This window comes from Schistocerca piceifrons, chromosome 11 (genome assembly GCF_021461385.2).
Source record: "Schistocerca piceifrons isolate TAMUIC-IGC-003096 chromosome 11, iqSchPice1.1, whole genome shotgun sequence".
Classification (NCBI taxonomy): Eukaryota; Metazoa; Arthropoda; class Insecta; order Orthoptera; family Acrididae; genus Schistocerca; species Schistocerca piceifrons.
Genome location: NC_060148.1, coordinates 37,726,109 through 37,739,220, shown reverse-complemented (window position 1 = coordinate 37,739,220; position 13,112 = coordinate 37,726,109). Strand labels below are relative to the sequence as shown.

Here is a 13,112-nt window from a genome sequence, read left to right as displayed (position 1 = left end):
TAGGTCCGGTAGTTGAGCATCCCACATTTCGCTAGCTTTAGACGTCTGTAACAAGGCCTCACATCGTGAGTCTAAGGAGCCTGTGACGTCACGGGTAGGGGTCTGAGAAGCTAGGTACCGACACACGTGATTCGTTGTTGTTGTTGTTGTGGTCTTCAGTCCTGAGACTGGTTTGATGCAGCTCTCCATGCTACTCTATCCTGTGCAAGCTTTTTCATCTCCCAGTACCTACTGCAACCTACATCCTTCTGAATCTGCTTAGTGTATTCATCTCTTGGTCTCCCTCTACGATTTTTACCCTCCACGGTGCCCTCCAATACTAAATTGGTGATCCCTTGATGCCTCAGAACATGTCCTACCAACCGATACCTTCTTCTGGTCAAGTTGTGCCACAAACTTCTCTTTTCCCCAATTCTATTCAATACTTCCTCATTAGTTACGTGATCTACCCATATAATCTTCAGCATTCTTCTGTAGCACCACATTTCGAAAGCTTCTATTCTCTTCTTGTCCAAACTATTTATCGTCCATGTTTCACTTCTATACATGGCTACACTCCATACGAATACTTTCAGAAATGACTTCCTGACACTTAAATCAATACTGGATGTTAACAAATTTCTCTTCTTCAGAAACGCTTTCCTTGCCATTGCCAGCCTACATTTTATATCCTCTCTACTTCGACCATCATCAGTTATTTTGCTCCCCAAATAGCAAAACTCCTTTACTACTTTAAGTGCCTTATTTCCTAATCTAATTCCCTCAGCATCACCCGACTTAATTAGACTACATTCCATTATCCTTGTTTTGCTTTTGTTGATGTTCATCTTATATCCTCCTTTCAAGACACTATCCATTCCATTCAACTGCTCTTCCAAGTCCTTTGCTGTCTCTGACAGAATTACAATGTCATCGGCGAACCTCAAAGTTTTTATTTCTTCTCCATGAATTTTAATACCTACTCCGAATTTTTCTTTTGTTTCCTTTACTGCTTGCTCAATATACAGATTGAACAACATTGGGGAGAGGCTACAACCCTGTCTTACTCCCTTCCCAACCACTGCTTCCCTTTCATGTCCCTCGACTCTTATAACTGCCATCTGGTTTCTGTACAAATTGTAAATAGCCTTTCGCTCCCTGTATTTTACCCCTGCCACCTTTAGAATTTGAAAGAGAGTATTCCAGTCAACATTGTCAAAAGCTTTCTCTAAGTCTACAAATGCTAGAAACGTAGGTTTGCCTTTCCTTAATCTTTCTTCTAAGATAAGTCGTAAGGTCAGTATTGCCTCACGTGTTCCAGTGTTTCTACGGAATCCAAACTGATCTTCTCCGAGGTTGGCTTCTACTAGTTTTTCCATTCGTCTGTAAAGAATTCGTGTTAGTATTTTGCAGCTGTGACTTATTAAGCTGATAGTTCGGTAATTTTCACATCTATCAACACCTGCTTTCTTTGGGATTGGAATTATTATATTCTTCTTGAAGTCTGAGGGTATTTCGCCTGTTTCATACATCTTGCTCACCAGATGGTAGAGTTTTGTCAGGACTGGCTCTCCCACGGCCGTCAGTAGTTCCAATGGAATATTGTCTACTCCGGGGGCCTTGTTTCGACTCAGATCTTTGAGTGCTCCGTCAAACTCTTCACGCAGTATCGTATCTCCCATTTCATCTTCATCTACATCCTCTTCCATTTCCATAATATCGTCCTCAAGTACATCGCCCTTGTATAGACCCTCTATATACTCCTTCCACCTTTCTGCTTTCCCTTCTTTGCTTAGAACTGGGTTTCCATCTGAGCTCTTGATATTCATACAAGTCGTTCTCTTATCTCCAAAGGTCTCTCTAATTTTCCTGTAGGCGGTATCTATCTTACCCCTAGTGAGATAGGCCTCTACATCCTACGTGATTCGTAGCGTTTCCATATTGTACTTTGTGCTGTTCGTGAGTGGTTATTTGATCTATACTCAGTTACGATGCCCGGAAGGTGTTGTATGCCGAATTGCAGGGGCAATTACGATAATGGACCTAAAGTCAGTGTATTTTATTTTCCATCTGACGAGAATTTAAGACGAATATGGGGTCTAGTGCAGCAGGGGATACAACCCGTCGGCTTTGAACAATGACGTCATTCCTTAGTCATAGATCGTAATGTCTTCACTTCGAGGCATAGATAATAAAGCAGTTCTGTGTTCTAATAAGCACTATCATTAAAATAATTGAATGTAAATCTAAAAGCGATCGCTTGATATTGGGTGCATCATTAAACGTGCTGTTATGTTTCAGTTTCGTTTCTTTACTGATTGCTTAATGAAGTAGGATCAGTTTATTCTATCTCGTGAGATTTTTTTTTAAAAAAGCCAAAAAACAAACGTGCTGTTATGTTTCAGTTTCGTTTCTTTACTGATTGCTTAATGAAGTAGGATCAGTTTATTCTATCTCGTGAGATTTTTTTTTAAAAAAGCCAAAAAACTCTTATTACGTACTGAAGGGAGCTAGAACACTAAGAAGAATCGCTTCTCGGCTTTTGACAAGATATTGCTTAATAAAGTAGGATCAGTTTATTCTATCTCGTGAGATTTTTTTTAAAAAAAGCCAAAAAACACTTATTACGTACTGAAGGGAGCTAGAACACTAAGAAGATCCGCGTCTCAGCTTTTGACAAGATATTGCTTAATAAAGTAGGATCAGTTTATTCTATCTTGTGAGATTTTTTTTTAAAAAAGCCAAAAAACTCTTATTACGTACTGAAGGGAGCTAGAACACTAAGAAGAATCGCTTCCCGGCTTTTGACAAGATATTGCTTAATAAAGTAGGATCAGTTTATTTTTTCTCGTGAGATTTTTTTTTAAAAAGCCAAAAAACACTTATTAGGTACTGAAGGGAGCTGCTTAATAAAGTAGTATCAGTTGATTCTATCTCGTGAGATTTTTTTTTTTAAGTCAAAAAACACTTATTACGTACTGAAGGGAGCTAGAACATTAAGAACAATCGCTTCTCGGCTTTTGACAAGATATTGCTTAATAAAGTAGGATCAGTTTATTCTATCTCGTGAGATTTTTTTTTTTAAAAGTCAAAAAACACTTATGCTTTTGACAAGATCAATGTTTATCTCTCTCGCATTCCTTTGTTTCTCAACATTCTCCTCAGCTCTTTCATCTCTGTAATACATGCTGTCTGGCGACTTGTGACGTCATTGTTCAAAGCCGACGGGTTGTATACCCTGCAGAAACCTTTAGGGAGAGCTCGGCTCGAAACGAAAATAACCAATAGCATTGCTCGTTTCGAAAGAGCCGTGGCGCAGACATTTTTCTCATTCGAAAGTTACACACACGTGCGGTTTTGTCAGCAGATACGTATGGAATAAGTGTATTTTGCCCTTTTACTTTGTGCTGTGGAGTTGTCCGTGTAAGCAGTGAAATTTTTGTGTCCAACATGATTTTTCAGTGTCATGTGTGCGATAAAGTCTATCCTAAAAAAGGAAATTTGAATAGACACCTGTTAGAGGTTCATGGACTGCAAATAGAGCAGAAAAAATTGTTTGTGTGCGCCCTGTGTAATGAAAGAAGTACTTCTGAAAAGTGCCTGTTTGAACATTTACGGGCGGCACATGAGGTAGATGTGAAATGTGAAATATTACATTTTAGCACCGCTGATGAATTTCAGAAGTGGAAGGAGGAAACTGAGCAGACAACGCTCTCAAAGTTCGTCAAACGTCGTGGTTCCCGTGATAAGGTTGATTCAGAAGTTGTTTCTTATATTTGTCAACGGTCTGGTAAGTTTGTGTCTCGAGGAAAAAACGTGCGATGTCTTAAATTGCAAGGTAGTAGTAAGATTGATGCACTGTGCCCTGCTAAGATGAGAGTAGATATGAAAAAGAATGGAACCTGCTATGTGAAATATGTTTCAACCCATGTTGGCCACAAATCCGAGTTATGCCATCTGCAACTAACAAAAAGAGAAAGGGAAAGTATTGCTGCAGATATAGCAAGTGGCATACCATTCTGTCATATTAGACAAAATTCGAGATACAGTTGTAGATTCGAACTTGGAAAGGATACATTTGATTACGAGACAGGATCTACATAATATAGATCAGTCTTATAATTTGTCCTTCAAGTCAATAAGACACCATAATGATGCAATAAGTGTAGAAGCATGGGTAAATGAAGTAAATGGTGGAGACAGTCCTTGTGTGCTTTTCTATAAACCACAGGATGTAGTCCTTGATTCGTACCCACAATTAAAGCGCTTTGATTTTGCATTGATAATTATGAACAATGCTCAAGGCGAGATATTAAAGAAATATGGGAACGACTGCGTTTGTGTTGATGGGACACATGGTCTTAATGGATATAATTTTGAACTTATAACTCTACTAGTGCTAGACGATCTAAGACAAGGGTTTCCATGCGCGTTTCTAATATCTAACAGGAATGACTCCCAGATGCTGTCCATATTTTTCCAGCACATAAAGAGGCAGGTTGGATCAATTTCGCCAAATGTTTTTATGTCGGATTTGGCCGAGTCTTTCTTTATTGCATGGAATGATGTCATGGCAGCTCCATCTATGCGACTTTATTGTACATGGCATGTTGATAGATGTTGGAGGAAGAATATCAAATGTAAGATTCAAGGTGTAGAAAAACAAGGTGAAGTATACAAGCAAATCAAAACTTTGATGCATGAGCAGGATGTAGATTCATTTGATGAGATGTTAAATATTGTGCTAGAGAGATTGGAATGTGATCCTGATACAGTTCAATTTGCCACATACTTCAGAGACAACTATGTTGGGAATGCAAATTGTTGGGCATATTGCCATAGATTGAATGCTGGAATCAATACCAACATGCATATAGAAAGAATGCATCGCACTATTAAATATATATATCTAGGTAGTAAATGTGTCAAGCGTTTAGACAAAGCTATTTTTGCATTGATGTCATTTGTGAAGTACAAGCTGTTTGACAGGCTTATTGTGCTAAATAAAGGTAAACTGACGAGTAAACTTAAGGACATTCGGCTTCGGCATAAATCAGGGAATAATATTAAGGAGGACTTCATTACTATGGAGTTTTCTGGTTGGAAAGTGCGTTCTTCTTCAAGAAGGTCAACAGATTATTTTGTATATGATAATGACTTTCAGTGCAACTGCAGATTGATGTGCATTAAATGCAGGGCTTGCATTCATAGGTATTCTTGTACATGTATTGACTATACCATCAAATAGAATATGTGCAAGCACATACATAGTGTTTGCCAGATTCAGTTAAAGCAGCAACCTTCTGAACACCTAAGAAATAGTGAAGTTACACTTACTGAGAGTGAAGATATTTCTGTTGTAGACGAGAAAACAGAAATACTAGCGGAGGTAACGAAAAAAAGTGTTAATGATTCTGTACCTTTGTCAGTCCAAAGAAGGGAACTTATCGCAGAGTTTTCTGGTATTGTATCTGAGCTGACCTCAAATGACTTAGAAACTGCTAAAAAAATGTTATCATCACTAAAGGCAACTGTAGCTGTCGGAATGTTGCAGCAAAAACAGGCACCGCTGCAGATAGAAAGGAAACAATCACAAAAGATTTTACCTCAACGTAGACTGTACTCTACAAAGAAAAACAAAAGGAGTAATAATGCATCCCTGGTGCTACCAAATTCAGAAGAATCCAGTTTGATCAAATTATCTCTACTGGCAGACAAAGAAGATGCACTTGTGGAAAAAGGTATGTTACTAGTGCCCCCGCCCCCTTCCCCTCCCAACAACGTACATCCCTGCAGCAAAAAATGCTTGTAATGAAGCAGTCTGGTAAAATTCTACGTATGACTCAAGTGGCATAGTGTGCTGCTGATGGCAATGATCAATTATGAAGTAAATAATTAATGCTGTTCCTGTTCTCTAGTTGTCAGGTTCTCGTATGTACCCTTGTTTGCTCAGTAATTTAATTATCCTTGTAAAGCAAACATTTAGAACAAGTATTTACAAGAAACAAAATATACAGAATAAATAAACGGTCATTGCCAGTATCACAGCACCACGCCGCCTGAGCTATAAGTAAAACTTAACCAGTGCTCTATTATCTGTTAATGTCAGCAGTCTAATATAATATACTGTTTGCAGGTTCAGCTGTTCAAAAGCAACCAACAATAAAAAATACAGAGGGTGTAGCAGGTCCATTCCCCATTACAGCATGTGCCCTACAGCACAGCCCGACGAATCGTGAGTATTATAAATCCAGGTATTAATGTACCTTTTTGTTATAAAATATCATTCTAGTTTTATGCCATAGTTCCTTGTAAGTTACAGCAATCCGGTTTGCAATTCTGCTTGCAGGCTCAACTCCCATGATTCAGCCAATAGCAAAACAGGCTGAGGTGGTATCTAGTCCGTCTCTCGCTACATCGTATGTGCTGAAACACAGCCCGAGGAATAGTGAGTACTATGAATCAAGATATTAGTGCACCTCTGTGTTATGCCATTGTTTATTTTTGTCACAGCTCCTTATAAATTACTTACTGTAACTTAGTTTGCATTTCTGCCTGCGGGCTCAACTTCCACAATTCAACCAATACCAAAACAGGCTGTGGTGGTACCACATCCATCCATCGGTACAGTGCGTGTGTTGCTACACAGCTCAACAAATGGTGATTTTCTATGAATTCAGGCATTAGTGCATCTCTTTATTATAAAATGTTATTCCAGCTTTATGCTAGTCCCTTGTAAGTTATTTATAGCAATTTTAAATGCTGATTGCAGGTGCTGTTCTCCCACATTTAAACCAGTGACAGGGCAGGATAAGATGGTATCAGTGCCTTCCCTTACTACAGCGCATGTTCTGCAACACGGCTATGGAATGGTATTATAAATTCAGGCAGTATTTGTGGATCCTTTCTGATCTGAAATTTTGCTTGTCAACTACAACCTTCCTTATGACATTTCATTTCTGATTTATACCAAAGACAAGTGTCCTTTTGTTTAATTGAAATTTTTTTACCACTTGTCAGACTGGTTTTTCTTCACAAAATATATTAGTACAAATATAGCTATATAATAGTGTGATACATTCTTTCTGTATTGATGATGTTATGGCCAATATTTCACATTACAGGCATAGGCAATTGTCTTGGTTACGAATTAAACTGTATCAGGATCACATACATCCTTGTTGTGAATCATGTTGTCTGCACTGGCGATTTGTTCACGTGTCCCAGTACACCTCGCACATGAAGTACACTTCACTAGGAAAATTAAAAAATGCTGTAACTTTTGAATCACTGCAGATAGGACGTAAACTCTTTCACCTTAATCCGTAAGAAACACTACAGTTTACATCCTTAATGGACATTACATGCAAGTTACACCAAGAATTATGTTTAGCAATAGTTTTTAAATGAGGCTAAATTTCACTCCATAGTCTTCCTTATAATAATATCATACACACTTTATTTTACTCCTCACTAAACTTGAATTCAGAGAATCTTACCTTGCTCACTGAGGAGAAAGTGTCAGATGCAGTGAACACCAAATGAAAAGGCTAAATAAGACAATGCAGTGTGGTAGTCAGCACTCAGTATGATATAACCACCACTAGATATTGACATTTCAGCCTTTAGAGCATAATTTCAAAAGTTTGATTAGTTGAACAATCTTTTTAGCTTGAAGTAAATGAAGTTGTCAACATAGAAAATACCCAACATTTTTATAATTTTCATTCAAGTTATGACTCACTATAAATAGATTTTTAAAACACAGGTTGGTTGTGAGACAGCATGGATGTGATAGATGGAATGTGCCATACGGTATATAGGCAAGATTGTGAACTCACTTTGTATGAGTGTTTTTCTCCATAATTCTCTCCCATGCCGCTCAGATGTCTAAAAATGTACTCTTTGTGAAGACTGTCTCTGTAAGTTGAAGCAGTGACCAGCAACACAATATTCTGTTTACTCTTGATTCAATGCTTAACATATTCTGCAATTGACACTTATTGCAAGTTAATAGCACATGCATAAGCCAACAGCGAATGTGTTAATTGCTAATATTTGAAACTTGTGAGTAGCTAAATGACATCATGCTAGTTTAATGGCTTCCTACTGCCCTCACAAATTATAAACATTAGTTTTTGAAATTTTTTTCCCCTTCACACCACTTTTCAGCACCTGATATGTGCTCGCAACATTTTTGCTGCTTGGAAAGGTTTTAAAAAAAATTATTTCAACACAGTTAGCCAAGATATTTTTAGCCAAAATAATCAAAGTTTAGTTCTGCTAGCTGCAAAGGTATGCAGTGAACTCTTTAAATGCTATTAGTAGACCTTACATGAGGATTGATTGTTGGGGGATATGGTAGTTGCTTTATGCATTGATTATCTCTTTGTTCTGTGTTCAGGAGTGTAACAGGCTCGTACTGTATGTGATGAGACTAAAAGTTTTCCAATGAGAGTGTGGATGTGCAGTTCTTAACATACTAGACTTCCATTCGTTGGTGTGACAGTCAATTCCTAATCTAACAACACAGGTTCATTTTTTCACTATTTTTGAAACTCCCTCCAGACTAATAGCCAGAATGCTTCTTTTGAGAATTTAGGGATTTTTCCTCCTAACTTTGGATGCCTGTTTCGTTGTTAGCCGTTTCACCCTTTCAGTTACATATAATGGTAAAATTTTACTTGCGGTTCAGGTGGCGTGCTGTGCTGATGTCAACAGCGACCAACCATGAAATAAATAATTAATCCTGTTCCTACTCTATGGTTGACGTGTTCTTGCATGTACCCGCGTCTGCTCAGTAAATTAATTATCTTAGTAAAGCGAACATTTAGAAAAAGTGCTTACAGGAAATGAAATATTAGAGAATAATTTCCAGCACTGCACGGTCGTTGCCAACATCACCGCACGAGGGCGCCTAAGCCGTAAGTAAAGTTTAACCCATATAAATGTGATAACTTCTTGTTTCCTCATTGTCATGCCACAAGGAGCATGAGTGCACCAGCTAATGCGCAGCAATAAGTTAATAAGTTACTTGTCCTGTGACGAGTCGGAGAATTAAAGTGCCATAAGATTACACCAAGCTTCCTGGTTCGATAGTGGCCACCAATAGACACTGTAGTATTCGTGAAGATGAGTGTGTCAAGTTGACAGATTCTCAGTATGTCCTACAAATAATTATTTGATAGTGTGCACACTTGATTGTATTTGGGCCTAACTTTTTGTTCTTAGTATTGGTTACGTTGAGGCTTCTGTGCATCTCATCTCTACTGTGATTTTCAGAGCAACTGTATTACCTAAATTTCTAATCCAAAGGTCCATTAATGTGGTTGCTCTTGAATCCTGTAGTCTAAGATTATCTTTTCACACAATTTCTTATGGTATTTCCAGTACTTGAGAAGGAACTCACAAATTGTTCATTGTTTTGAACACATATTATCCACTGCCCACTTACTGTTCCATATTGAAGCATAACTACTGTTTTGTAATAGGATTAGTTACATTTGGCTTGTAAATGTCATGTGACGTTACACATTGTGCCACAATAATCTTTACTAATCGTTAATTGTGTCTAAAATTAATAAAGTCTTAGCCCAACATTCCTTACTAGTTCCAAACTGTTTGCAGTTTTCACCACTGGCTTGTGAAATATACTTGATTACACTTTCAATACACATAAGGTACTAGAGCTACCTTTGTGTGTCTGTGCCCAGTGCATGTCAGGAGAGCACCAAACTGGGCAGTGACTTTTAAGTATTTTATTTACTGCCAAAAATATGTCAATAAATGTGATCTTTAAAAACAAATAAATCACCAAAGTAAAAACTGAGATTAACCCATCTGGAACTGACAAACTTCCATTGCTCGACTGATTGCTGTGGGATGTTGACAGTTGGATAAAATGGTGTCTTTTTTTTCCTTCGCAACATATAGTGTAAACCATCATCCCATCCCCTGTGTTAGTCTCACCTGCAAAGTTAACAAACATCCAAAGGTTATACTTGACAGTATTACATTTCCAGATCAGGATGATCAGTATTTAAATTATGGTTTTCTCTACATTTGAGGTGCAATGAGTCTTATGTCTTATGCTGATTTCTCTTAGACAGGTAACTTTTGAAACTGAATAAGCTCACTGCACTGTTCATGGTAACATTTATAGTTTCCATCAGATAATACTAACCTTACAAGAATTCTTGAGGTATAGTTGATGGGTTGAAAGGCTGTGGTCAGTGTATAAAACTACTACTCCAAGTGTGGGAGACATCTTCAGAGGTACAATTGTAGCTTCCATTCTACCTCGGAAGATGTCTCCCGCAGTTAGAGATGAAACGTCAGGAAGAAGTAATTTTATACATCAACCATGGCCTTTTAACCTGGAAATTTTGACTCAAGAAAATGTTGGCCATGAAAGTCTACATTGTATGACTTTACAAAAATTGTCACCTGCTGTGTCCCATAGAAGTAAATAGTTAATAGTAGTAATGTTTAAGCACATACTAAATAAATCAGTTATATTCAGCAACATGTTCAAGCATATTATTTAAGGATGTATCATTCAAAATTAAGCACAATTTGTTTGTTTTCACTGAGAAAGAAATATAACTACACAAACACTGTATTCTACACTATGCTAATCTTTATTTTACCTCTTTGTGATGCTGTGGATTGGAAATAATACCTGGCACAAGAGATATGGTGTGATTTGGATCCATTGTCTGAATGGAAATGTTGGTATACTTAAAAGCTTTATAGAAGAGGTCAGGACATGTCAAATTAGCAACAGATAAAATATTTGCGCACCGTTATTTCTAGATACTATTTTTGTACTACAATATGCTAAGAGGGCAGATTCTCTATATTGATCTGTTTCACCTTGTTCAAGTACTTAACACTATGTTGCCTACTATGTAGCCTTTTGACATTGCATACAGCTAAACAAAAGGACACTTTCATTTTGGGAACTGCTTTTCAACAATGAAATTATTTCAGAGATAGTACTCGGAACCATTGAAAAAAGACTACATCATTGCCAGATAAGTAAAGCAAAATTCTGTCTCAAAAGTAACTGACAATACGTAAATCAAGATAATTGTTGGTTTTTGTTATTTTTGGGGGGCTTTTAGATAAGTGTGTGAAGAACTGGATTGGTTGTATGCTATAAACGGCACTGGGAGACTGAATTTTGGAGCAACTATACCCTTGAAATGTCTATTATTTTGCCCTCGATTTGATGTTTCAGCAACCTGTGATGCCAGGAAACTCACAGATAAACTAAATCATGTGCCAGATGTCGAGCACCATTGTGTTTGGAAGTTCCATTGTTCTGTGTGCGAACAGTTTTGGAAGTTTGGATGAATCAAGTTTCTGAAACTGACTGGAAAGAAACTTAATTTTCAAAAACTAAGATTTTATTGCAATTCATGATACTGTGAAATATTTTTATAATTGCTGTACATTCAGCTAAAAGTTACAGTAAAATTTTCTTGTAAGTTATGCCTGCAGAAACTTTTGTACTGAATTTAATCTTTTCTTTTGGTTTATAATTTTGATTTAAAATCTATTTTCTGTGTATATATGAAGTTTCAATTGTGTATCTTAATATTTGTAGCTGATGTGTAGAATATTTGAAAACTTTTTTTTCACGTTCTGTATGTTTTGTACATCACTGTATTACTTCATAAAGTCTATAAGATATGATGACAAATTATGAATGTAGTCTTAAAATTGTATTAATAAATCACAATTAAAAATTTAATATTTAAATTCCAATCAACTGTTTAATTTTTTCCCATAACATACTCAAAATGTAAATGTGTCCTGATGACCCTGGTGTATCTTACGTGTTGCAATGTTTAAGTGTGCCAAGTAACAGGTAATAATGAGACACAATTAGTGTGAGTGACTGCATTGGCAGTGTAAGCTGTGAACGCAATTTCATGTTAGCAAAAGCAAGCATCATCTGCAGGGAACCAGCGACTGTTGGATATTGAAATTGTAGACCAGCCACAAGTTACATATAATTTTTCTTTATTTTGAGTAGTTTCACTCAACAAATGTGAGCAGCTTCATAAAATTGTGGCCAACAGCCGCACATTACTTATGTCAGACTGTATACAGCACCGACGTCATACAAAAATAAAACAACAAACGAATGGACATCCATGTTAGTTTTTGGGATTTGAAATAAGTTGATCTCGACCTGATACTTTGATTCTGTCTTTATTCAATGCCAAAGAGCCTATGCTTTGAAAGGACCTTTTAATTTGCAGAATATTTCTAAAATTTTCCAGCTTGGAAGTTTTTGAATAATGAAGCAAAATAAATTTCTGGTAACATGAAACTCTTGCAGTTAGGTGGTTGTAACCTGCATATAGTTCATTGCACTTTTAAAACTGGAGTGTCACAAACAAATTAGGAAAGACCACTATTTTCAGAGCCTTGTATTGTGTGTTTCACGATTTGCCTACGCGAAGGTGTCAATATACAGAATATATAGTGTCTTCAGGTTTTCCTTTGCAATTCTGTGGCACAAAATGGATTGTAAATGTGGCCCAACTAGCTTTTAAATTCTCCCACATCTAAGAACTTATATTTCTCAATTGGCTTAGAATTAAACTCTTACCTGATTCAGAGTGTTTGAAAACTCTATCTTAACAGTTGGAGACAAATTCTTAGGTCAAAAATTGGCTTTTTTTTCACTGACAGCACATCCTTTCAAAAAAATTTATGTGATTTTCTAACTGATGTACCTATGGCTTATTTTTTGTGTAATGAGTTGTTCACTTGTACCACCTGATCAATGCAGCAAGTTTCAGTTCAGACATTTTGCATAATCGGAAAATCCCTCGTGTAGGCTGACATGAAGAATGTTAAGAATCTGATCACTGCACAATGCTTCGTATATTTTGGATTTCACTGCAAAGGTACCAAAAGAAAGTTAAGGACTTGACTGACTGACATCTTGAGGCTAAAAGAAGAAATGTATTCCTGTATTATTGGTATAATACAAAAGCTACTTGAAGGCGAACCACTGAAATATAAACCTACTCATGCAATTTCATGTTTGGACCTATCAGCAGCGTTAAATCAAGAAACAGCCGTATAAAGATTGACATTATGACTTTAAATTC

At 36.9% G+C, this 13,112-nt stretch overlaps 1 protein-coding gene across 1 annotated transcript; it reads left to right on the top strand.

The window, feature by feature from the left end:
* The first annotated feature begins 5,230 nt into the window (after positions 1-5,230).
* On the top strand, positions 5,231-11,542 carry LOC124719639. Its single transcript, XM_047244854.1, has 6 exons — positions 5,231-5,720; positions 6,116-6,214; positions 6,329-6,427; positions 6,541-6,639; positions 6,752-6,851; positions 11,222-11,542. Exons 1-5 carry the CDS (start codon positions 5,231-5,233, stop codon positions 6,778-6,780), a joined length of 816 nt encoding a protein of 271 aa, XP_047100810.1. The 3' UTR covers positions 6,781-6,851; positions 11,222-11,542.
* Positions 11,543-13,112: the final 1,570 nt, after the last annotated feature.

Excerpts from the sequence above, each read along its gene's own strand:
- LOC124719639 (XM_047244854.1), top strand. The coding sequence starts at position 5,231 with ATGTGCAAGCACATACATAGTGTTTGCCAGATTCAGTTAAAGCAGCAA. Across the intron at positions 5,721-6,115 it reads AGATGCACTTGTGGAAAAAG|GTTCAGCTGTTCAAAAGCAA; the intron begins GTATGTTACTAG and ends TACTGTTTGCAG. Across the intron at positions 6,428-6,540 it reads GAAACACAGCCCGAGGAATA|GCTCAACTTCCACAATTCAA; the intron begins GTGAGTACTATG and ends TTCTGCCTGCGG.